Consider the following 26756-nt stretch of genomic DNA (forward strand, 5'->3'; position numbering starts at 1 on the left):
CCAAAAAAAGAAAAGAAAAGTTTGACATTTAAAATGTGGAAATGAACCAAGTTTTCAGTCTTCTTACTTAAGAACGGCTTGTCCAATTCACCTCAAAACTACCAACCCCTCCCCCCCCTTTGGCCTAGGAATAAACATGAGGAATTTCAAGCAGGAAAGGAGGTTCTTTTTCCAGATAATTATATGGGAGTCAAAATGAGGCATGTAGTGGAAGCTATCTCAGACTCTTAACTGTGGAGCTAGTACCATTGCTTCATAATTTTTCTAATGCTTTATTGTAAAACATGCTGATCCATTGATGAAGCCCAATGAGGAATTTGAAACATGCTCTGGATTCTACCATTATAAAAGCAACTGTGGGATGGATCTCTTGCACCGGTGTCACAGTCAAAGGCATGTAAGAAACAGAATCCCATGTCTCATGACAAAAAACACCTTCAGAATCATTTCAGTGAAAGGAGGGCTGGAATAGCAGAAATACTACACACCGAAAGAATGTAAAAGAGAGTCTGGATTATGACATTTTTCTCAGTCTGCCCTGCAGCGTTTGAAAGCTGTGCATCTTTTTGATGCATCTCAAGTACAACATTTTCAAATGAATCTATGCCCTTGGATGCCAAACAAGATTTAAAGAATATTTTAGTGTCACAGATCGTGCCTGAATGCAGAATCAGACATATGCCTGTCACAAAGTATTGGCGTGTAGACCTGTGAGACCACTTTCTGGAACTTGTGGCTGTTTCACACCATTGTCTGTCCAAGCTGCCCGACAACATTGCTGCAGAAAGGAAAACGTTGCTGCTGTTTAACACTGTAGTTCAGAAGCAATGCCCAGCAGGGCTGGATTACCCAATAGGCAGACTAAACACGTGCTTAGGGCACCAGCAAAGCAGGGGGCACCAAAATAAATGAGATTTCTTTTAGCAGGCCATATCTCAAAATATGGGAATGCTCGCAAAGGTAATCCATCATACTTATCCAAGACAATATGTGATTAACTCATTGCTCTAATGAGTGACAAAGTTCGTTCAGCTATTGTGGATGAAATAAGTACTGCTGGGTACTTCAGTTTATCTGTCGACTCTACATCTGATCTTTCACATCTTGATCAATTGAGTATTGTACTAAGATATGTGTCTCCCACAGATGAAAAACCAGTTGAACGATTTATAACATTCCTTAATTTGAAAAGCCACACTGGTGAAGAAATGGCAAATCAAGTACTGCATTATCTGTGCCAAGTTTGCAAAATAGATTTCTCAAAGTGCAGAGGTCAATCTTATGACAACACTGCCAACATGTCAGGGAGTTATCAAGGAATGCAGAAGAAGCTTTTAGAACAGAACAAATATGCCATGTTCTCACCAACACTCTCATTCTAGTTGGCCGCAGTGCTGTTGATTGTTGTCCAGTGGCAGTAAGTTTTTTCTCAATAGCCCAGTTACTTTATACATTTTTCTCTGCCTCAACACACCGATGGGCAGTTCTTAAAACATATTTGAGCAATGATCGTGTGTTGAAATCCCTTTCTAATACTCGCTGGGAGGCACATGCAGTGGCAACAAATGCAATTCTGGAGTCCTACTCAAAGATTGTGGATGCATTAGAAATTATAGCTGAAGACCAATCACAAAAGGGAGAAACTATATGAGAGGCAGAAAACATTGCAAACAAAATGCAAGAACTAGAGTTTGTATTGATGTTGACCATGTGGAATGAAATTTTACAACACTTTGACCACACAAGTCAAACTCTCCATGAAAAAGAATTGGATTTGAAAACATGTGCAGACCTCTGTCAATCATTAGCAGATAACTTACACACTTTGCGGAATGATTTCAAAAGATTTGAAGACATATCAAAAGATATCTTGCCTGATACTACAAAGAAGCCCAGTCCCGCAAGCGAATCAGGAAAAAACAAGCAAATGATAGCAGTGCAACAGAAACAGCATTGAATCCTAGAGACAAATTTTGCGTATCTACTTACTACACTATAATTGATACACTTGAAGCTCATATGAAGAGGAGAGGTGAACTGTACAAAGAAGTATCAAGTAGATTTTCTTTTCTAAACAATATGGACTTCTCTGACAAACAATATTCACAAGGTTTCCAAAAGCTAGTTGACTCATACCCTGTTGACTTGAACATGAATCTCTGTGGAGAAGTATGGCAGTTCCACTGTTATCTGCGTGCAAAGTTTAATGAAACAGGAAAAATGAGATTCAGTCACATTGATCTTCATGACACAATATTGAAAGATGGAATGCAATGTGTATTTCCAAATGTAGAGCTCGCACTATGTATTTTCTAACATTGATGATTACTAACTGCTGCGCAGAACGCTCTTTTTCTCAGCTGAAAATAATGAAAAATCCTCAGAGAACAACAATGTGTCAGACAGACTTGATTCACTTTCCCTATTGTGTATGAAAGTGGACATGTTTCGTCGAGTCAGCTTCGATGAACTTATCCAGAATTTTGCAATCCGAAAATCTAGAAAGAAGCTATTTTAATTTCAGCATACATGTAAGTTTTGTGTCATTTTGAAAAATAAAATTTTATTTTACGGTATAGTATTGTTTTTATTTTGAATTACATATGGGGGGGCACCATAATCTTTTCGGTGCTTAGGGCCTCTAAAGTTCTTAATCCGGCCCTGATGCCCAGCAATGGAGAAAGAGACTGAATCTGGCTGTACTTTATTTACAGCCAGTGGACCAGATTCACTCCCTGGGTTTTGCTGATAAATCTCCTTGAGCACTGGAACACAACACCACAAGCTGCTCCATACCCATCTCTGCCAGGGAGGAGGAGCCAGCTGCCATAGCTCCCAAAGTGGGCCTGGCTATCCCTCGAAGGGACAGGGCTGGGGCACCTGAGAGATGCTGTTTCTGCACCTTTCCCAGCTAGCCTCTACCCACAGAGACCTGGCTGGATTTTAGAGCTGTTCAACACAAGCAAAACCTCTGAGGGGAACATGGTGGTGATGTTGCCATCACCCGGTTCTTTTCTCAAGGGGCACAGCTGTTCCCTGTTGGTGCAGGACAATGCAAATTGCAGCTCCCACATCCATAAGGATAAAAATGACCTGATGTTGGAATACAATCCCTGTTGTCTTCTCCCAGTAGCTGGAATCAATGGCTAGTGTTGGCTGGGGTACCCCCTTACCTCATGTTTTGCTTTTTAAAACTAGCTGCTAAAAATGAGAGTTCCAGCAGCTATGTTTTCGAATATGCCAACTCTTGCTATGAAAGCTGAAAGTGGAGACTCTTTTCCACTATTTCTTAAATAATGTTTTCAGAAGAAACTTCAATTAAAAAACAGACAGCTGTTAGTCTTTACTGAAACTAGTAGGAATGATCTGGTAACATTGTTTGGTGATTTACAAAAAATGCATGCAGATTCACAAAATGCTGTCATTTCATCTGCATATTTTGTCGTTTACATGGTTCCTGCATAATTGTATTTATTTTTGGCTACTATTATTTTTAAACAGGTTCTTATTGGTCAGTCCCAGATGCATGTGCCACATACAACCTCCCTCAAACGTGAATTACAAGAATGCCAGGAGAGCTAGCAGGCCTAAAATTAGAACTCCTATTCCAGCTTGGTTTGCATCGCTGGTACACAAGCACACAAATCAAACCATCTTTCACTCTTCTTGACTGCTACATTCTCATCATCGGGTATGGAATTTGCTTTGAGCAGAATCCTGGTAAATTTCAGTGCCTTGCGTATGCTCAGAAAAAATTAGAGCAGAATGGAGGATCAGGTGATGTGTACACACGTGCGCACCAGTTAACTAAAAGGTGGAGAGCATGGCTGCACTGTGACATATCCACACATGACCAGGATTGCAGAGGCATGAAGCACAATGGATTTGTGTTGGTGTGTTTTGTGGGGCCTAGGCAAACTCCCTTTGAAGTCAATGGGAATCTTTCTATCAATTACAATAGAAGTTGGATAAAGTCCTAGCAAACTAGCGAACATTTCAACAGGGCTTCTTTTTAGATAGATTTTTTTTAAACAGAATGTTTAAAGGAAAAAGGAGAAGAAAGCATCAAAATTGGCTGGCCCAGAATGTATTTTTTTTTCTTTTTAAGTAAGCATGTAATTAACTTTGATTTGTGACATAATTATTTATTACTATTATTATTGTTTCTTTAGCTGTAACAGCAGTTATCAAAACTTCAGTTGACCTTGGTGGGCATTTTATAACAAAACATGGCAAATTATTTTCATATGTGTTTTAAAATAACTGTTTTGGTGAATAATTTCATACCTGTGCATATTTTGAGTGAAACTGGTTTAGTAAAGAATCTAGAATCAATCTTTAAAGCCCCAATAGAGGAAGGCACCCCTATTCAGGAAAGCAATTAAATAGAACTGGGTGAAAATAATCCAGTGACTCAGTTTTTTACTGAAAAATGCGGATTTGGGTTGACTAAAACAATTCATAAATTCAAGTAGATTTCAGCAAATTGTTTTAGTCCAATAAAAACTTTTTGGAAAAGTCAAAACAGTTTGATTTGGCATTTCTGAAATGAAGCATTTAGACATTTTGTTTTGCAATTTAATTCCATTTTATTTAAAAAATAAATTTTAAAAAGATTAGAAAAATATATGGAAAATGAAAAGTTTTGCTTTGAGCTGAACAAAATGTATTCTGGATTGAATGAAACATTTCATTTGAGCTAAAACAATATTTTTCAGCGATTTCATTTTGCCAGAAAAATCAAAACATTTTCATTTCAGGTTGCCCTGAACCATTTTTTTTTCCAATTATTATTTTTCAGTTCATCCACTTAACCCAGAAGTCAGTTATTCACACAGTGCTTCACTTAAACACATGCTTAACTTAAGCATGTGCTTAAGTCCCATTGTGCTTAAGTTCTTTCCTGATTCAGAGTCTGTTTGTTTTCTATTCTAATATATTCTGTATGCTGCATAGACTCTAAAACATAAAGGAAGAAAATCGTACATACACAAAATAACTAGTCCTTGCACAATTAGAAAGGTGTGTGTTTTGCAGAGTCCTTACAAAGGAAACCTGAAATTAATTCTGATAAACCTAAAAAAGTAGAGCTCACATTGCTGAATGAGATTTTTTTCTTACCCATTTTTTTTTATATATCACAAAAAGAAATCTGACAAGGTGAGATACAGGGAGGTTTGAAGGATGCCAGGCATCCTGTTAACTTGGTGTGAGTGCTGCCATTTGATGCGGCCACCCTGGAGTGGTACAGAAATAGCAGGCAGCCCCAGCTACCTCACCTGTGGCATGTCGACACACGTACATGTGTAAACCCTCACCCACTCATAGGTGCTTTTAAAATAAATCAGCAAGTATCAGTCTGATCAGTTGTGTGGTTTTCCCAGCATTGGTTGGCATAACAAGACAGGATTTTATGAGGGCATGTGTTTAGCTGGGCGATAACATTTTGTGTGAATAAAAATGTGGGTTACAAACATTTATTAAATTGAGGCCCGCAGGCTTTGTTAGGAGGCACCACTTGCCATTCACATTCTGCTAGAGAAAAGGGGGTCCCATGAGAAAGTTTTGTTGCCTAGTTGAGGAAAAGGCAAATCAAAGTACACAGTTGGGCCACTGTCAGTAGTTCAGACCGATGATCCTGGCTGATTGGGGGAACCCCTTCATCACTGAATAGGTCAGCAGAGAGCAACAGGCCACTGAGGAGTAGTGTCATCATGATAGAACGTGGCAGTGCTCACCTCATGGCATTGCATCATTGCAATACAGTGTTTACGCAAGGCAATGTCAATACGCAGTTGTGTGATTATTAGTGTCTTCCAGTGGCTCAGTCTGCTACAATCTCTTCTTTCTTCTCCTGGCTATTGGTTGCTGGGAGGACAAGGTGGTTTCTCCTTACTTCACAGAGTGAGAGGAGCCACAAGCTGAGGGTTGCTGGTTTAGATCCTTATGTAACCCTGAACCCAGTTTGTTCCTTTTTCTAGCCACTCTTTTCTTCAAGGACAGAGGGTGCTACCCAAGATGCTAAATATTTCAATAGTTACCATCCAAAGCCCTCCTCCTACTTTACAGGATCCAGAATACCCTTTTATAGAAATCCAAGTCAATGAAGATACCTTGTTAAGGATCTGGCCCACTGATTGTCTTACCCTCTGAATATGAAAATTTCCTGATACAAGCAAGGAACAATGGCAATTTTATTGTCTGACTCAAAACAGTAGAGAGAATGGAGGAGTTCTATTGAGCAGTAGTGATAACAGTGTGCTTACCATGACAGGCTAGTGTATTGGCACATTGATGTATTTTTTCCTGACCTTGCCATCTGGACCTGATTGTCTGGCCAATATTAAGAGGGAAAAGGGTCCCCTCTACAAAAACAATAAGGAGTCCGGTGGCACCTTAAAGACGAACAGATTTATTTGGTCAATTAAATCTGTTAGTCTTTAAGGTGCCACCGGACTCCTTGTTGATCTTGTGGATACAGACTAACACAGCTACCCCCTGATACTTGGTCCCCTCTACACTGATTCCCCATTCCTTCATGCAGGTGGTAGTCAGCTGCCTCCATAACAACTTGAGCCTGCCTGACTTGGAGACTCTGTGGATATTGTACATGAATCACCCCACTACACAATTCACAAGTCCTTTGGCAGGGCCGTCCTTACCCATACGCAAAGCACACAGTTGCATAGGGCACCAGGAAATTTGGAGCACCACATCTCCTGGTGCCCTGCGCAGCTGCAGGCTGCTCCAGCCCCAGCCCCGCCTCTTCCCTCCCCTTCCCCAAAGCCCCTGCCCCTGCTCCACCCCTGCCCCGCCTCTTCCCGCCCCTGCCCTGCCCCCACTCCACCGCTTCCCCAAAGTCCCCGCCCCTGCTCTGCCCCAGCTCCATCCCCACTCCCCTGAGGACTGCTGCAGGGGTCAGGCCTGCCCTCACCGGTAAGTAGACCGACCTGGCTCCAGCCTGCTCCGCTCCCCTGGCTCCAAGCAACACCACCGGGCAAGTGCTGGGGGTGGTTCCCCACTCCCCCCAAGCCTGGCCCCCCCTGGCCAGCACCCCCACCCCACCCCGTGGAGGCCTTGGGCCCCACAGAGCCCCCCTATGGGGGGCGCTGCGAAGGGCACCAAAATAGCTAGGGACGGCCCTGTCCTTTGGAAAAAAACAACAGAGATACTTGCTGCTTCTGGCTGAGTTAATTCTTCTGCAGTGCTCCAGGGAATCCCTTCCTTAAAAGGGTGAGGGAGGAGCTAAGGGATGGCAGATAGACCTTGGCTACAGAGTTCCAACAAACCTGTCTTATTCAGAAGTAAGATGAGGAGTCCTGGAACCATGGCCACTTATGGCTCCCTGTTGATCTGCTGGTTGTGAGGGCAATTGTGAGAGTAATTGTGCGGTGAGGGATTAGGGCAAACCCCACTGTTGTCCCCGTAAAGGAACAATCCAAGGAAAACGGTGAAGGATATCATAGAATCATAGAATAACAGAGTTGGAAGGGACCTCTGGAGTCCATCTAGTCCAACCCCCTGCCCAGAGCAGGACCACTCCCAGCTAAATCATCCCAGCCAGGGCTTTGTCAAGCCTTACCTTAAAAACTTCTAAGGAAGGGGATTCCACCACCTCCCTAGGTAACGCATTCCAGTGTTTCACCACCCTCCTAGTGAAAAAGTTTTTCCTAATATCTAACCTAAACCTCCCCCACTGCAACTTGAGACCATTACTCCTTGTCCTGTCATCGGCTATCACTGAGAATAGTCTAGATCCATCCTCTTTGGATCCACCTTTCAGGTAGTTAAAAGCAGCTATCAAATCCCCCCTCATTTTTCTCTTCCGTAGACTAAACAATCCCAGTTCTCTCAGCCTCTTCTCATAACTCATGTGTTCCAGTCCCCTAATCATTTTTGTTGCCCTCCGCTGGACTCTCTCCAATTTCTCCACATCATTCTTGTAGTGTGGGGCCCAAAACTGGACACAGTACTCCAGATGAGGCCTCACTAATGTTGAATAGAGGGGAACGATCACGTCCCTCGATCTGCTGGCAATGCCCCTACTTATACACCCCACACTCTCGTGGAGTTCCCTGGAAGGAGGTGATCCAGCCTATGCAATTAGCATATTAGTATATAAGTGATTGCATGTGGCAATGAGTTGGATTATGCCTGGCTGTTTACTGCTAAGACACCAAAATAGGAAGGAAAAGTTCCAAGAGAAGAGAGTGTGAGTAACTTGTCACGCCCAGTGGGTGAGGTAGTAGGGGACAATGGCACGCTCTCTGCAGCTGCACTAGAGAGAGGTAATGTTGGATCAGCAGGATCCATCATTCACAAAGGCATACTTTATACATAAGTGTATTTATACTCCATGCATAAATAACACCAGTGTATGTTGCATGTACATGATGTATATCACCATTCAGGGCAAGGGGTGAAAGGTGAATATCAAAGCTTGTAGTTGGGATTTCTTCATTTAGTTCCCATTAACATGCCAGCGAACCAGGGTTTTTAATTCTAAGGTTCAGGGTAAGCGGTGAGTTTATTTTCAATGCATGGTTCCTCACAGGCATAGCTTAGGCCAAGTACAAGTTGAATAACCTTCAGGAAAGCTGTGCTGTCCTTCTGTCGGCCGCTGTCTTTGAAAATTGCCTGCAGAGTTAGTGAGCAGGAACAGTTAAGATTTACAAACAATGATGAAGCTTGTCATGCATCTTTCACCATTCATCATCTAGGTACCGTGGCTGGGCGGTGAAGTGTTCTTCATAAAAACCAGCTCAGTGTGAAATACACCTCGCAGCAATGTTTACTGCTCTGAAACTCGTCAGCAGCCCTTTATAGTAAATCCAGATTGCGATGTGACATTACAGTATATCATTGCAGCGCTCGCTGGGGTTTACACTAGGAATGAGTGCAGTTCACACCAGATGAGATGTCCAAATTGAGTTATGTAGGAATTTGGCTGTTATATGGGGATAGCTTTTGTTTTCTGAGGCCTGAAAGTTAGCTTTATATTATATATATATCTACACATACATACACTTATGGGTGTGGATGCATACATCTATATAGAAATATATACATATGTGTATCTATAGATAAATACATTTATATAGGTATATACACACACAAACAGATATATACACTACATGTACATCTTTATATAGCATAAATATATGTCTATGTAAGTCATTTCTTAATACAGACTAAGGTATTTTCACTTTTTGTCAATCACCATATTTTAATATTAACTATTTAGTACATAAATAAATTTTATCTTTAATTTTTTTCAAAAAAGTGCTGTTGAAAATACAAAAAGAAAAGGAGTATTTGTGGCACCTTAGAGACGAACCAATTTATTTGAGCATAAGCTTTCGTGAGCTACAGCTCACTTCATCAATGAAGTGAGCTGTAGCTCGCGAAAGCTTATGCTCAAATAAATTGGTTAGTCTCTAAGGTGCCACAAGTCCTCCTTTTCTTTTTGCGAATACAGACTAACACGGCTGTTACTCTGAAACCTGTTGAAAATACAGTTATTCGAGGTCCACAGAATTATAATCCCTGCTTACAAAGTTCAAAGGGGAATTGGCTCAAGTTGTTTTGTAGGATGGTAACACATAATTTTAATACTGATTTTAAGGAAGAAACCCAGTGTCTAATTAAAGTCAGTTGCATGTCATTTTTGTGGGGGGTGGGGGGGTGGAAGAAGCAGCAGTCACCGTCTGTATTAAGTTATACTCCTGATCCTAGCTGAATCCAGTGGTGTTGCGGAGTGTAGCTGGGGACAGGACATTTGACCTATGTTCTTCACTTCTGAGATTTACAAGTTCTACTTGTTTGTTAATTTTTCAGTGGGTACCAAAGTTCAAGTGCTTTTTTCAATACATGTCTCTGGCAGCTTGAAAAATGCTGCTCTGAGAAGCAGGGTTGTTCGACTTTATCCAAAATCTTCAAAAATATGGAAACTACAGAATTTACTGTATCACTGGTGTACCAGAGAGTTTATTTCCATTGGACCCATATTGTTATATATGACCTCATTGAAGGTAAGCGTCTAAGATAAAATAGGAGGTGTTTATGTTCAATTAAAAATGTACGAAATCCATATAAAATAGGCATACCACTGGGTTGTTACATGAACTGACAGATCGATGTACAGTATTGCATCAGGGATGCTTTAGTCTGAAAGATATCGGGGGCTAAGGGATGATAGCTTCGTGGACCATACAGCACCCACTCTTGGTCAGCATACACAACAGGTGCAGTAACTGTCCTGCTGTCGTCTTGAAGCTAGATGCTGTCATGGCAGCTAGCCAGTGAAAAACGAAGGGCAACAATGGAGATTGTGTTAAAATCTTTACCAAGCTATCATAGTTTTATTTCTTCCATGAGCGCAGAAAAAACAGTCCTATGATTCTGTGATTCTGTTTCATTCCAAATAAGCTGAAGTTGATGGAAGTAGTTTGAGAGTCTATGCTCCTCAGTGTAGGGACTGTGTTTTCCTTTGTATTTAGAATGCCCGTAGGTAGCACATTTTGGATACTACCACATAAAATATCTAGTATGTTTCATTTAAATATTTGGGTTTTGTGAGTTTTTAGCTGTTAACTTTTTCAGCCAGCGGGGAGGTGTAAAATAAATAAAAGTATCATCTTTACTTTTAGGTCTCTCATCTTCATACGTTTACCATAGCTGTAGCTTATTTTACACTATTGTAAATAGCCAACACAACTACATTGATGAACAAAAATAATACATTATTTGTCCTCAAACTATTTTAAATTAGTACCCAGAGTGAAAACAGATACTCTGTGATTTTTGTCAATCACATCACTTTTTTCCAAATCAGTGCACTTTCCTCGAATATGTGTTTAGTAGTTATTGAATTTCATAGGTTCATTCAATAAAAGTCTTACATACATGCAATTTACATTTCACAATATAAGTGTAGACTTTTGTGGGTAGGGAGTGGGTTAATCATATGTATGCCTTACATGTGCTAATAGATTTCTAGACTTTCTTATACTGAGAATCTGTGTCAGAATCAGTAAGATGATAGTGTGTTAATGCTGCATGGTTCTTTAGCAGAAAAACTGTAAAATTTTAAAGAAACCCTATTAAGTTTCTTTTTCATTTTCTTTGGGACCATTATTACTGAGGAATTGCATCTTTCTGGTTTGTTTGGTTTGCTGTGGGAGGAGGAGAAGCAAATCTGGAAATCATCTTTTACATTAATCTTGTGGCTTGTATTAGGGGCGTGGGGAGTGAAGCCTGTCATTTGAAGTGTGCGGGTCTCAGGTGGCTGCATATCGAACCAAAGGAACATGTCTTTCATCTCTTGACCTGCTTTGTGCACTCTTTCAAACTAATAACTTTGCTAACCCACAGGATTCAGGCATACAATAAATAGTGGCTTGATATAGTGATGTTCTAACATTGATGGGAGAGTTGAAATCCATATTAGACATTCCCAGTGCTATATCTGGCTTTCAGTTTAATTTCCCATCTATACATGTGCCTGTTCCCATCCTGGTGCTGACCGTAAGTTGATTTAAAATGTCACAGCATTGTGTAGGCTCCCAACATACATGGCTGAAATTTGGGAAAATATTCCAAAGAGATGAAACGTTACAGCTAATGTTGATGGTGTACATTTTGAAGTGCTAATGTCTGTTGGAAATGTTGCTGTCCGGAAATTTCAAAATTAGATTAAAAATGTGTAGGTATTGAATTTGATTTTAAAGAAAAGATGATAACTTGCATGTCAAGTGAAGTCACTTTACTCTGCATCACTTTCACCCCTCAGAAGTGAAGTGTCATTTGCTTATTAAGACCCTCCAGAGAGGCAAGGTAAAATTGTCTATCGAGGATTGTAAAAACAGCACGTGAGGAAATAGCTCAGAATGGGGGATCGGAGGGGGGGGGGGAGGGAGAACTGCATCACAAATAAGCTAGCAATACGTTGGCTGAGTCTAATGACTGGCTTATAGCATCCAGGAGTTGTCAATCACACCTTAATGTTTAGAGAAGTGAAAAGTCAATGTGTAGTTGTGTAATTTGACATGACTCTCGAGTTGAGAAAGTGTAATGGCTAGAGGGGACAGTTAAGTAGCTGTGCTCCATGTCAGCCTGTCTCGCTCCGACTACTGCACTAAATGCTTTCCTGATGAGCAATAGATTTGGTTAAATACCAGGATAATTGCTAGCTACAGCACCCGGCACTCATGTAATGCCTTGTACTACATCTGTATTAGCTCTTGCCTCAGGCTGTTTGAGGTTTCTGCCATAAACAGAACACATATGTTCCATTATATTATTCTCTTTTGGTTTTGAAGAGCAATTGTTGCAGAGCTAAATGGGCTGTAATAAATTATATTTCTTTTCCCCTAGACCTGTTGAAGTAGATCAGACATGCAAATGTCAAAGCTGCTTTTTGCTTGTAAGTAATTTTTTGTTTGCCTACCATACCAAGAGCTCACACTACTACTTAGACAATGAAGTTTTTCACTTTAAGATTGTAAACTTCAGACCTTTACAACTAACTCAGCAGGCTGATATAAAGCCAAATAACTAATTTTACATGCTGTAGAACAATTTGCTTTTAGCACACTCGTTTTCTTCAAGTAAATGAGATTATCAGACAAAAGTATATTGATGCTTGATATGCGTAATAACAGTGTATTACACTGACATCATTCTCAGTTCTAATTAAAATTGTGTAATTCCATTCTAATTGTTGGTTTCAGAGAAGCAGCCGTGTTAGTCTGTATCCGCAAAAAGTGCGTCTTTCCTTTATACTTAAAATATCAAGAGCATTTAAAAGGAGAGGACTTGACATAGCTCAGTTATTTCAGTTAAAATAGTGGCTACAGCATGTGTACTAATACCCATGGATTTCAATGAGACTTTGCATAGTGTAGCTGCAGTGGCTCCATATTGCGCATTCTGTATGTATCACTCACTGTGCACGTACCTGTAACCTGGCATCACTGTGAAGATGTGCGCGCTAACAGCTCCATGACATCTAGCGACACTGTACGCCGTCATAGCTCTGTTAGGTCAATTGTAGTTTATTGTTCAAAAACCTCCATACCAAACTGAAAAGGGGGTTAAAAATCTGGGTGAAGGCTCTTACTCTGTTGCTAGTTCTCCCCTTTTGTGTCTGGATATGGAAGGGTCATGCGAAAAGCACGCAGCATAAATGGAGATTGGGGCTGTTTGAAAACCAGTAAGAATGTTTTTTGGGGGGGAGGGGGAATCATTAACCAAAAAAGGAATAAATCACAAAATGTTCTTTGCAATGTTATGTTTTTTTATTACAAAAGAAGTTTTGTTTTCAAAGTGCTTTGGGAATTGGGCATGTAGGTTCATATGAAAATCCTCGTCAAAAAGAGGAAAAATCTGGATAAACATTGGGATTTACCACAAAAAAAATCAAAACAAAAACAATTGACATCCTTGAATTTACTTCATATCTCTCTCCAAGGGATACTGTTAGCTTTAAAACCAGGTGTTATTTTTAATTTCAGTTCTTAGTTATTTTCTCCTTAAAAGCCAAACATTTTTCATAATAGAATATCAGGGTTGGAAGGGACCTCAGGAAGTCATCTAGTCCAACCCCCTGCTCAAAGCAGGATCAAGCCCCAATTTTTGGCCCAGACCCCTAAATGGCCCTTTCAGGGATTGAACTCACAACCCTGGGTTTAGCAGGCCAATGCTCAAACCACTGAGCTAAACCAGGTGCCTGGTGTGGCTGTCATACCAGCATAAAATCATGAGTACCTAGAAAGCCAGTGGCATTATAGTGTAATGCTGCCTTGAGGCAGGTCCAATATGCAGTAGCCAAATACATATATTTACCTAGAATATAGCATTAATAACATCTTAGATTGTTAAAAGGGAAAAAATATTTTCAGTCCAGTTCATCGCTAGTTTTGCTTTTTTACTTTTTCTTCTTCTCATCTTGGACAGAGAAAAATAAATGGTTTCCCTTTCCCTTTAGTTTATAAACCAGTTTCCCCTTCAAGTTTTCTCAGTACTTTGAGGTTTTGTTTTCAGTCACTGCAGGAAGAGGTGTTTTTTCCCCCCAGAACAACGGTTTTTACTGGATTTTGTTTAAGTGTGATAACATTTCTATTGACTATTGATTGCATAAAAGCATGTTTCAATAACAGTTCAATTTTGAGTCAAATTTAGATCCCCTAATATTCCTAGTCAGGTCCTTAAGTGACTTAGGTTCCTAATTGTTTGCAGTGTTGTTATATCCAAAGAGTTCATAAATATACTTGAGGATCAGAGCCTAAAGGCTAGATTCACAAAGGGACTTAAGTACTACAGTGCTCAGCTTAAAATACCAAACTTTTAGGCACTTTTCTGTCAGTGGAATCCTGAATTAGGCATGCAGGCTCCCTATATAATGCAAGGAGAAAGTTAGCTGCCGAAGAATGGGATTCACAGAAGTCAGCAAGCTAGTTGGGGAGCCAACTAACCTAGCCAGTAGGAATGTAAAGGAAAGGTGCAGGCCTAAAACCCACCCCTCTCAGAGCCAAATGAAGGTGCCTCCCTCCACTCAGCATTCACAACTGTGAACCCTCTCCTGGAGTTAGGCATCCAGGACAGATCAGTCCTTTCTCGTGACAAAATGGGGGGCTAGGAAGAGGGGCATGCAGAGCAGGGATTCAAACCTAGGTCTCCTACCTCCTAACTGCTTGGCTCATTGGGTATAAGAACCACTACCACAGAGCAGCTTGCATGATCAGGATTTTAGTAGTTTTGCAAAAATGTAGGCATCATGAGGACTCTACCAGCATCAACTTAGATGTGACTAAACATAGGTGGTGGCTGAGTGGAGATTTGGAGGATCTCACTGGCATCTAAATGTTGGATTTAGGTGCCAAAGTATACAAGGTATCTCAGGGCTTGGCTACACTTGCGAGTTACAGAGCAATAAAGGAGCCCCAGGCGCACTAGCTCACTACCCGTCCACACTGGCAAGGCACGTAGAGCGCTCTGACTCCGCGGCTACAGCGCTGCTGGTACTCTACCTCGGCCAGTGGAATAACGTTTGCTGCACCCCCGCTAGTGTGGACGAGGGGTTGTATTACTGCTCTCTGATCAGCCTCCGGAAACGACCCCTAATCCCCTTAAGTCAAGTGGTCACTCTTGTCATTGTTTATGAATCACTGTAGGAATGCGGATACACCCTTTGAAAGCTCTGTTTCTGACAGCCAGCTGCTTATCTGCTCCGAGACAAAGCAGCCATTAGTGTGGAATGCTGTGTGTGTGAGAGAGGCGGGGGAGAGGGAGGGGAGTCTGCTGCTGTCTGAACTTACAGGACAGCATACTGACATGCTCTCAGCCTGCCAAAAACCCACTCTCTCTCCACCCACATACACACAACACCCTCCCTGTCACACTCCACCCCACCCCATTTGAAAAGCACGTTGCAGTCACTTGCATGCTGGGATAGCTGCCCATAATGCACCGCTCCCAATGCCGCTGCAAGTGCTGCAAATGTGGCCGCGTCAGTGTGCTTGTAGCTGTCAGTGTGGACATGCTGCAGTGCTTTCCCTACTGTGCTCTGCGAAGGCTGGTTTAATTCATAGTGCTCTACATCTGCAAGTGTAGCCATGCCCTCAGTTGCTTTTGAAAATGGGACTTAGTCTGAACCAGGAAAATTGTCAAAAGCCCATGCTTTAGGAGGCTGAGGAACATTTTGTTCCAGGAGTAATCCTGTTGAAATTGGTGTGACTGCTTGTGTAGTAGGATACCACTCAATGGGAGTAACGGTGTCAGAATTGGGCCTGAAGCATCACCTATATTCTGTACTAATTTGAGCTTTTAAACAGAGTTTTTTGCATGTCTTCAGCAAAAGCTTGGCAGTTAATCTTTAAGTGGAAAAAGTCTTCAGTGCACATCAGCATTTCTCTCTCTAATGCTATGATTGTGTCAGCAGAAATAAATATAAATATAACACAGTGGGTCTGTCATATGACTATTGCTGTATAAAACTTCGTGTTATTTATTTGACTAAATCAAAGATCTTTTTAGTTCAGTTTTTGTCCTTATTTTAATGACGTCACTGAAGGGATTCCTAAACATCTGAGGGTATGAGTTTCATAAACAGCAACATTCTTACCCTTTTAAAACACTTTTTAAAATGTACTGTACATTTTTGCTGTATAGCTTGATCAATACTTATTGAACTGCTATACTACAAAGCTGCTTGACTTGCTTCCAAATTGAAGTTAATATTTAAAGTATAGAAGTACTCTAGTAATATTAAGTCATTTTAGAGTCTTTGGTGATTTTAAACTATAAAGTCATTCCTGTTTTAATTGATAACTGATCAGGGTTATTCTTTTTTCCCCCCAGCTTTAAATTCTGACCACAGTCATTGGTGATATCACACAAAGACCCACAAAACTCCCTTTGCCTGCAGGAGTGCGGGATCAGGTCCTGGGTCTGTCTCTTCTCAGCATAGAAGTCTATATTATAACAACATTTAAAAAAGAATAAATCTATTCCTGCAAGTAAAAATCTATTGTTTCTATCTTAACAGATCATTTTAATTGTATCTGGGATTTTATTTAGTTGATAGGTATCCTTATGATTTCCAAAAGCTTGCAAATCATGTACAGAAATCTATAAGCTGTGTAAGATGGCACTTTGCATTGAGCTGGTATTTTCTGAAATTAGCTACTTAGTTAAGCATGAAAGAGCTGAGCTGTTTGATTACTCTTTGCATACAATAAGCTCTTTTACTTTTGCTTTATAGATTTAAAAGGGTAGCATCAATTCACAAGTCTGTGACTGAGTCTGCTGCTGCGCCCTGGTTTCTTCCCTCCTTGCCCAGACAGCCAGGATCGACAGCCAACCAAGTTGTAGAATTTCTGCACCCTCTAGGACGTTCCTGCTCAGGTTTCTCAGTTTCATTCCTGCCTCACAGGGGATCAGAAGCCCAACAGGCAGCCTGCAGCTGCCTGGATGGTGCCTTGGCTCTCTTCTTACGAATTTTGGGCCTGAAAAGGCTTCCTTAGACAAGGAGCCCTCTGTTTCCTATGCTGCCTGCACCAGGTCTCCGACTGACTGTGCAGAGAGTGCAGCAGTCTTACTCTGCCAGCCCAGACCGCCAGACTAGAGCTGCTGAGCCAATGACATCATGAAGGTCCGTCCTGTGATTCCATCCCAGCTAGGGTGACCAGATAGCAAGTATGAAAAATCACGACAGAGTGTGGGGGTAATAGGCACCTATATAAGAAAAATCCTCAAATATCGGGACTGTCCCTATAAAATTGGGCATCTGGTCACCCTGATCCCAGCAGGCTAGAATCCCCTAGCCAGTGTTCTCAGAAAAGCTTATAGCTTGATTTAAGCCCTGAAAATGAGGTGTTGAGCCAGTAGCTTCTCTGGATGGCTGCCCACGTATCATCACAGCCGTCCAGAGGGGCTGGGACACAGGCCTGTGATTTACCATCAGACCAGCTTGCTAATGCAGCTGAGCTGGTGCCGTCAGAGAAGTCTGAACCCTGATATCCGTCCAGCGCCTCAGTCAGAGAAACTTGTGCCTGATAGCAGATCAGCACTCCAGAGATGCGGCGCGAGTAACACTCTGTGAGGCCTCAACCTTGACATTAGTCCGGCAAGCCAGCAGTACTTAGCTATGAGCTCAAAGCTCCCTGGATAGTTACACTTTTTGCATAAGAAATGACCTGTGTGTGCAGACACTCATATTTTAGGCTTATTTATTTACTTAAATGTAGCCCTTAGTTACCAAAAATAAGAAAACCATTCCAAAAACTGATTCAGTGCACAAATTCTTTGGTACTGGCACTGTTTCCTGCTCATCTTTTGAAAATCAGTGACCCAGGACACTACTCCTCTTGGGAGTTAGCCCTGGACTTTCTGAGTTTCAATATACTATGTGTATACGCTAACTGGTTGAGGCATAGGCCTGGGAATCAAGAGACCTGGATTCACTTTCCATATCTGCAGACTCTTTCTGTGTGACCTAAAGCGAGTCTCTTAAGTCTTTTCTGAGTCTTTTGTTTCCTTTCTGTAAAGTTGAGAACCATGCTAACACCAAACCGAGTTCATAACAGTTTTGTGACACTGAATTGTCTCTGCTTGGAGATCATCAGATGGGAAGGTGTTATGGAAATGCAAAGTCTGATGGATGGTGATGATGAAGATAAATGCCCACTCTGTCAAAAGGTTCAAATTTCAGTTTGGAGTGAATCTTGCTTTGTAACTTGCAAAAAGGGTGGAACCTGTCTGAAATGAGAACTCAGTTGCAAAGTGTATCTATTTGCAGAAAGCATTAGCGGCCAGATTTTCAGCTGATATAAAACAGGGGACTTCAATGGAACTATGCCATTGTATACCTGCTGAGAATCTGGCCCTTGCAGAATTGCAGAGGCTGGCAAATATTTTATACAATCGGCTGAGTAGCCATCCACTTTTCATACTACGGGTCATATCCTCGGTTGGTGTATATTGGTTGACTTCAGTGGGGCTTGCCAGTTTATACCATCTGAGGATCCAGCCCCATGTTCCTTGCTATGTCCCTAGATAATTTAGAGCAAGGACACTCTTGTGCTTCCTGGAGCTTTGACTGGGATGGGGCAGTTCCACACTGTTTCCAGCACTGGGCTGTGGCTTAGCTGCCACAGGTTAAACTTCAAATTTTAGTTTGTCTGTTTCAGATAGGGTAGAACACTGTTTTTAAAAGTGACACTTAAATCATCTCTGCAATACGCAGAGCAATCACCTGGCACCTTAAAGATGCTATATTCCTGCTTGGGAATTAGTATCTAGAGTTTGTTTTGAGTGGGATTTGCAAAGAAGGCATAATCTGGAAGTTCTTCTCTCTTCCCTACCTGTAAGTGTGAGGAAGGGAAGCCTTGTTTAATTGTTTAAATTCCCTTAAAAATAATCTTTGAAAGTCAGGGGATGTGGAGAGTTTAACAAGTGAAGATCTTTCCCTTGGTTTCTGATTTCCGCAGTTATAGCCCCGCCTTCCATTTCACTGAGAGTACAAGCATGAACTAGAAAAGAATGAGATAATCCATGATAGATCAGGTTGAATAAAGATCCATTCATATCTTCACCTTTTATCCCTTGTTCTGAATGCCAAGAATTAATGCTGTTGGAAAGTACACAATGAGCTTGCCAAACTGGGCATCTAAAATAATCCTAATTACTTTACATGTTAGTGAGAAAGGCAGGAGTTTGATAGCGGAAAAGGATTCTATTGTGAAATAGTGGATGTGTGTTACGTGTCATGCACTGGACATGATTTTGTTTCCAAATGTTGAGGCCTGTCATTATACGGGAGATGAGCCATAGGTATTGTTTATGAAATTTTCATCAGCTGTAATGTGTATCTGTGCAAATCTTTAACGCTACATTATGTTGTATTAAGATATAGATGAAAAGGAAAGTGTCACAATTTGCTTTTCTTCCTCCATTTTTATTTTAACTTTAAACATTTCAGTATTGAGTCAACATAAAACAGATATTGAAGTGGACTGATCAGGAAAAGTTTTAAGAGTAAGTAATGGGAATGAGTCTAATGTGTTCCAGTGGCAGGACCCTATCAGAGTTTTGGATTATTGTCATTATTTAATAGTTATAGGATATTAACATCCAGTGGTCTGTTCGGCTCAGGGCCCACTGTGCTAGAGGTTGTACAAACACGTAGGAAGTCAAAATGACTCCTCCGGAGAACGTACAATCTGAGACCCTGACCTGGCAATGAGCTCCTTGCAAGTGGACTCTCTTGAGTTCAGGGAGGCATTGTTGGTGCAACAATGTGGCTGTGTGGAACTCATTGCAGGATTAGGGTCTAAGGTGACAACAAGTGAGATGTGAAGGATGGGAGGATAGGGATACAGTATATATATGTAAGTGCCCACTAACCCCGTCTACCCCTTGAGCCATCTTTAACAGCAGAGATTTGAAGGAGGAGGGTGTAGTAGCCTAATGGGTTAGTTCGGGGAAGGCAGTGCGGAATAATGTGAACAAGTGAGCATGTACTTTCAGAGCCTCTCATATGGGAGAGCCAGAAATACAAAGGAGAAGAACCTCAGTTCTTTTAAAAATTAAGTTTCCTGTTCTTTTCCTTTCAAAGGGAGCTGTGAAAATATGTAACCAATGAACATTTTCCCTAAAGATCACAGATTACTTATAGTTCAAGCAACTGGGCTTCACTCCTGCAGCAGGAGGCAGATGGAAATGTAGGTGCTAAAGATGCATACACATTTTATACTTATTACTAATGAGTCGTGAGTATTTTTGGCCAGTTGGACTAAAAATGTTCATACTTCCTGTCTGTGTCAGGATGAGTATTTTTGAAAGCTTCAGCAAAAATGGTTCCATGCTCTAAGAAAGAAGTTTGGGAAAAATAGGTAGCTTTGCTAATTTTTTTTTTTAATTCCATCCATTTTTCTGAAGATCTCTAGCATTTCCATAGTTCGGAGCAGAAATGAGAAATTCAGCAGGGGAAAATGCCTTTTGCTCTTCCCATAAAAATTAGTTAAGAGTTGGCTGAGTTAGCAGCCTCTGAAAATCACCATAGGCATATATTCAATCGATTTTAACAGCAAGCCTCTAAAAAAAAAAAAACAACCCTCAGTATATTTCATCTGCACTGAACATGCTCCCAGGCTCACAGTCCTTCCATCTGCAACAGTACGCATGGTCCTGACCCTACAGAGCTTGACCTCCAGGCAGGATACTTCAGGAGCAGCAGCTGCTCCTTTGATCCTGTGGGAAGGAGTGCTGGGTTGGGAGCCATGAGGAGACCATAACGCTCAGCTCTTCCACAAACTGGGATTAAGTCTGTGCATTTCACAGCCATTATTACTGAACAAGGCCTTTACCCCTAACTTAGGAGGCAAGCAAGCCCTTCATTTTACAGGTGGAGTAAATGAGGTGCTATCTACGTGACAAAAGAGCTCATGTTTGAAAATGTGGTAGGTAAAACTTACCCCAAGTGTAGGCACAGTGTAAAACCTTTTAAAATGGGTTAGCTGGTTGTGATCAACCTTCGGTTTCCCCAAGGACCTTAGACTTGACCATAAGCATCTAATATGCTTTTAAAGGTTTTACCTGTGGTGTCTTACCTAGCCAGGTAAACTCATTGAATGTGCCTTGTACAATCGCTATCTGGATTTCCTTTCCTCCAATTCCATCCTAGACTAACTCCAATCCAGCTTCCTCCCCTTTCACTCCACTGAAACCACTCACCAAAGTCTCTAATCACCTTTTCATAGCTAAAGCTCAGAGCCAGTATGCCATCCTCATCCTCCTTGACTCATCAGCCATGGTCTGTCACAGGCAACCGTGCTCCTCCTCACAAAATCGTGTCCTCCCTTAGCTTCCATGACTCTGTCCTCTCCTGGTTCTCCTCCTGTCTCTCTGCTCAGTCCTTCTGAGGATCTTCCTCATCTGCCCTCCAACTTCCTGTACTGTTTCCACAGGCTCTGTCCTTGCTTGCTCCACTTCTTCTCTCTCTGTACTTTATCTCTGGGTAATCTTACCTGCAAACACAACTTCAGGTACCACTTCTATGCTGATGACTTACAGATCTATGTCTCTATTTCATACCTGTTTCCTTCTGCCCAAACTAAAATCTTGGCCTGCCTTTCTGACATCTTTGTGAATCTCTAGCCATCGACTCAAGCTTAACATGGCTAGAACATTGGTAAGAGCTTGTCTACACTGGGATATCCAGGAAAGTTATTCAGAATTAACTAAAGGTGTGAATTTGAAGATTAGTGGAACTGCATTAAATCCTTACGTGGACATTGTTTTTCAGAATTAAAATGGGCCATTTTAATTTCGAATGAGGGCATTCGCATGGGGTTTTAATGTGGTTTAACTAATCCACTTCAAAAATCACACCTAATTCTGAATAATTTTCCTGAACAACTTTCCCTTTGTGGACAAGCTCTAAATCCTCTGCCATGTCAAACCCTCCCCACTACCTCCTTTCTCAGTCACTCTTGACAACACCATCATTCTGCCTGTCACTCAAGCCTGTAACCCGGGTGTCAACTTTGACCTGGACCTCTCTCTAGGTCCTCACATCCAGGTTACATCTAAGTCTTGCAGGTCCAGTCTGCGTAAAATCTCTAAGGTATAGCCTTTCTGATCCATCCACGGAGCTAAAACTCTCAGCCAGGCTGTCATCTTGCATCTCAATTACTGCAATACCTGGCTTTAACAAGTACAGTCTTGCCCCACTCATACCCATTCAGGATGCTGCTGCTGTGACTGTCTACAGCTGCTCAGGAGCGTGAGTACCAACCTCAGGGCAGACTTTGAAGAAGCAGGGCACACTCCCTAAATTGGCTGTGAGTTCTATACGTAGATTTCCCCAACCAATTTTCAATTGTTAACTCCTCAAGCACTATAACAGCCTTAACATGGAGTCATAGACAGCCCCCCTATCTTGCCACCCAGGTAAGCTTGCCTTTGTGACAGATGATCCCTTACACCAAAAATCACAATAATATTCAGATTACTTCCAGGTCCAAAGGACCAGTCACTTACCCCAAGTCAGTTGCACCTTAGATCTCACACCAAAGACAACACTTGTAGCCAATCCTATAATAAACTATCTAAAGATTTATTAATTAGGAAAAGGAAATAAGAGTTATTTACAAGGTTAAATCAGGTGAACATAACTCACACAAATGAGTTGCTGTCTGTTAAGTTTCAAAAGGTAATAGAAGCGTCTATAATAAGCAAGCTCTGTATGTCCCTTAGGGCTAACCCAGGCTAAACACAGGATCGTTTGCTTATGCCTAGAAAACCTTCCCCTTGAAAGTCCAAGCAACATAAGAGAGAGAGGTTTTTTCCTGTTAGGGGTTTTTGTCCCATTCTCATTCTCTGAGCTGTCTGTTCAGCTGATGGGAGATCACTCACTTTCATGTCTCCTCTTCACTGGCTGGGTGAGTGACGGTGTGTGTGGAAGTTAGCAATTAACAGTGTCTTGTCCTCCGATGTTCTACAATAATTTATCTGGAGTTGCTGGGCCTTCTTTGTGGGGCAGGAGATAACACCTGTTGGAGACTAGTATTATTTCACACTTGGGAGTGCTTTCCCCTGTCTAGTGACCTAGAGTTACAGCAGAAACATTTAAATATTTACCTTATAACATGGGATACAGATGTTATAAGTGAGATTATGATATACTTGTAAGTTGCTGCATGCATCAAAGTCTAAATACTAACCACATTCTTGTAATTCTAGTACCTATTTTAACAAAACTAACACGCAGGCAAGCGGGACTGGTTCCAGCTGTGTATTTGTCAGTGATCATGTGAGACCTAGGGGCCTTGGCATGGACTGGCACCTGGTCTGCCAGCATCACAGCTGCAAAGAACATTGTCCTGGCCCATTGCTTTGACCCTGCCACCCCTCCCCTGACTCCCCCTTCTCTATTGCATCAAACATAAGCTGCTTGGCTTCACTTTCAAGGCCCTTCTCAGCCTATCCCTGCTTTACCTACCATTTCTCATTTGCTAACACACTGTTGATGATCACCTCTGATTTCCCACGATGCCAGCCTTGATTGCTCACTAGTTACATTTTCAAACAAGCACCTCTGTGCTTTCTCCTCCGCTGCCCCACACCTTTGGGAGACGCTCCCTGTGAACAGCCGCAAAACTAACACATTCTCCTCCTTCAGAATCCTCATTAAAACTCTCCTGTGATTTGATGCCTACAAAAAACTTGACAGTGGGTAGACTGCTTGTGTGTGGAGACTGCAACTTCTCATGCTGACCAGTGTTGTACTCCCCCATCTGTCTATTGTGTTCATTATAAATTCTTTGCGGCCTTTTTGTTCTTTGTACAGTGCCTAGCACAATGCGGTCTTGATCCGCGACTGGGACTCTTAGGACTCTGGTAATACAAATAATTAATAAATAATAATAATTAATAATCTGGAGAAAGTTGGCTCCAGCTCCCCAGTTCCTGAGGTACCTGGCTGGTATGGTACCAGTACTGCCATTGGTTTCTTGGTTATATCTGCACTTCGTGATCCTTCTTGTGGGGCTCACAGAGCGGAACTTAATGCTTCCTCAAGCAGCGTTAACTTCCATAGTATTTACAAGAAGAGAATCTGCTGGGTTCAGAGAAGAACAGGGCATATAGAGCCACTGCAGTCTGCTTCCACACCTGCACCCTCAGACAGCCCCAAGCATGCTGTGTTCGTGCCTAGATGCTGAGAGGGACCCAGCATCAGACTGGCTCTTCCCCTTTCTATGCTCACCAGCCTTGCAGCTGGTCCTTGTGCATTTATTTGCCCGGTGAAAAAAGCTCTTGCACCTTGATAGCAAGTGAGGCTGGTCTTCTGATTTGCCTCCTCCCTGAACAAGAGGGTGAAAGAGTTCATAAATGGCTTGTGTCGCTCAAGTTTAAATCTTAAAAATGGCTTCTTATTGAGAGTTTAATGGTTTTTAAAATGTAAACGCAGGGAAAATTTACTTTTCAAGCATGAATGTTTTTCTGGTTTCTCACATCAGTGGAAGTGTATTATTCTTTCCAGTCCATTGAGTTCCAGGGGATCACTCAAGTCAAGTCAGTGCTCTTTACAGTGTTAGAAAATCTAAGGTTTTGTTTTTGAGGTTGGGTTCCCCCCGCGACACACACCTTTTTTTTTTTTTAATGTGGTCTTCGCTGAATCCTCATGTTTAGCTGGTATAAAATATATGGGTTATCTCCTAGGAATAAAGGTGGTTAGATATAGGAATGCTCTAAAAATACCCAACAAGTCAGGGCCCTATCTGCAACCCTTAGTCACACAAGTAATCCTTTCACATGTCGTGAGTAAGGAATACTCAGGTGTTTGAGGATTGTGAAATCAGCCACATCTTAAAATTAAAGCTTTGATGGAAGACACCATAGGTCTGCTTCTTTGAACACGGTGGACTTAGACATTTCTGCTATTGGATCTTTAATAGAACAGCAGTGAAATGTAGGTTTCTATTTTGCTGACTCTTAATCTTAAGGCTGTGTACAGCTCACAGACCTTGTCTGCGTTTCCCATTAACATCAGTGCACTTGTCCTGCCCTCCTTGCTTGGGCAAAATATCTCATCGACTTCACTGACTTCAGGGGGCATTTGCCTGAGAAAAGGAATACAGGACTGGGCCTCTGGAAGCTTTGTCATATGCCAAGGACAGTAACTATGTGCTGCTAAGACCAACATCTGTCAAACCTCTATGACTAAAGTTAGACACCTAAACCACATTTAGGCATCAACATAAACAGCCTGATTTCGAAAAGTACTGAGCATTTGCACCGCTGATCTCACTCAAAATCAGACCACGTTTATGTAGTGTTTAGATACGGTTTTCAATGCCTAGCTTTAGGGACCCATGTCTGAAAAATTTTAGTCTCAGTTTCTTTAGAATTCCAGGTGTTTGCAAATATGGGTCAATATGCAATAAAACATAGATAGAGCTTTAATACCTACTGTTTTTTTAACATTTACCACAACAGGGGTAGGATGAGATTTTTTTGGAAACTTTCTGAAAGTTTGTCATTGAAATTTATGAATTTCAGTATTTAAAAATGGGGCCTCTCCATCATTCTGGGCACATGACCACTAAAACTATTTACAAATCCTATCAAATAAACATCTCACCCATTCAGCTATTCAGGAATAAACAAAAATGTATCCCCCTTAACTTAGTTACTCCCTTCATAACTCATGTGCTTCTCCAGAGTCTGGGAAAATAGATGTTCCTTACAACATGTCCTGGGCTCTTCTGGAACAAGGAGGGAGGCAACCAAGTTTTAAAATCAAGGGCTGATCCCTGGCCAATCATCCCTGTTTAAACCGGAGGAGCATCTCAACTTACATCATCTGCCAGGTATCCTGTGAGGAGAGAAGCATTTTCACAAGTAGTCAGATTTTACCAAACCCTGGGTCAAAATCGAGACCTTATATGGCACTCAACTACAAATTGGAAGCTAGTGTAGTTCCTGGCGCACCGGTGCAAAAAAACCTTAGAGGTTTTTAAGGCCCGGCTTGACAAAGCCCTGGCTGGGATGATTTAGTTGGTGTTGATCCTGCTTTGAGCAGGGGCTTGGACTAGATGACCTCCTGAGGTCTCTTCCAACCCTAATATTCTATGATTATATGTTGTGCCCCTTGCAAAAAACATCTCTAAATGAGCAAGCCGCTACATTCCACACCAGTTGAAGTTGCCATTGGTTTTCAGGTGTAGATCCATCTACTGGGCATTGCAGTAATACCATTTCAAGGTAACAAAGGCAAGGATCATTTGTAACAAGTTTTTCATCCTAAAGAAAAGGGTTCAGCTTTCTGGATGAGTATAAGTGATAGAAAGCAGTCATGGCTGTTAGGACCTGGTCATCCAGAACTAGCTGAGCATCCAACAGAATAACCAGGTTGTGAACCTGTGTCACTAAAAGTAAGCTTACTCTCTCCAACAAGAAGAAAATGAGTACTTTTGGCAGCTTAGAGACTAACCAATTTATTTGAGCATAAGCTTTTGTGAGCTAGAGCTCACTTCATCGGATGCATACTGTGGAAAATACAGAAGATGTTTTTATACACACAGACCATGAAAAAATGGGTGTTTATCACTACAAAAGGTTTTGTCTCCCCCCACCCCACTCTCCTGCTGGTAATAGCTTATCTAAAGTGATCACTCTCCTTACAATGTGTATGATAATCAAGGTGGGCCATTTCCAGCACAAATCCAGGGTTTAACAAGAACATCTGAGGA

At 41.6% G+C, this 26756-nt stretch overlaps 1 protein-coding gene across 3 annotated transcripts in view; it reads left to right on the forward strand.

The window, feature by feature from the left end:
• The window catches only part of DMRT1 (doublesex and mab-3 related transcription factor 1), an 88491-nt gene that overhangs the window by 52533 nt on the left and 9202 nt on the right, over window positions 1-26756 (forward strand). Inside the window, exon 5 of one of the 3 annotated variants that reach the window (XM_048851248.2) lies at window positions 12376-12424. The exons of the other annotated variants lie outside the window; for them this stretch is intronic. Within the exon in view, the coding sequence (XP_048707205.1) occupies window positions 12376-12389 (14 nt within the window). The 3' untranslated portion in view covers window positions 12390-12424. The remainder of the gene's footprint in view (window positions 1-12375; window positions 12425-26756) is intronic. 3 annotated transcript variants of the gene reach the window in all.

Source organism: Caretta caretta, chromosome 5 (genome assembly GCF_965140235.1).
Source record: "Caretta caretta isolate rCarCar2 chromosome 5, rCarCar1.hap1, whole genome shotgun sequence".
Taxonomy (NCBI): Eukaryota; Metazoa; Chordata; order Testudines; family Cheloniidae; genus Caretta; species Caretta caretta.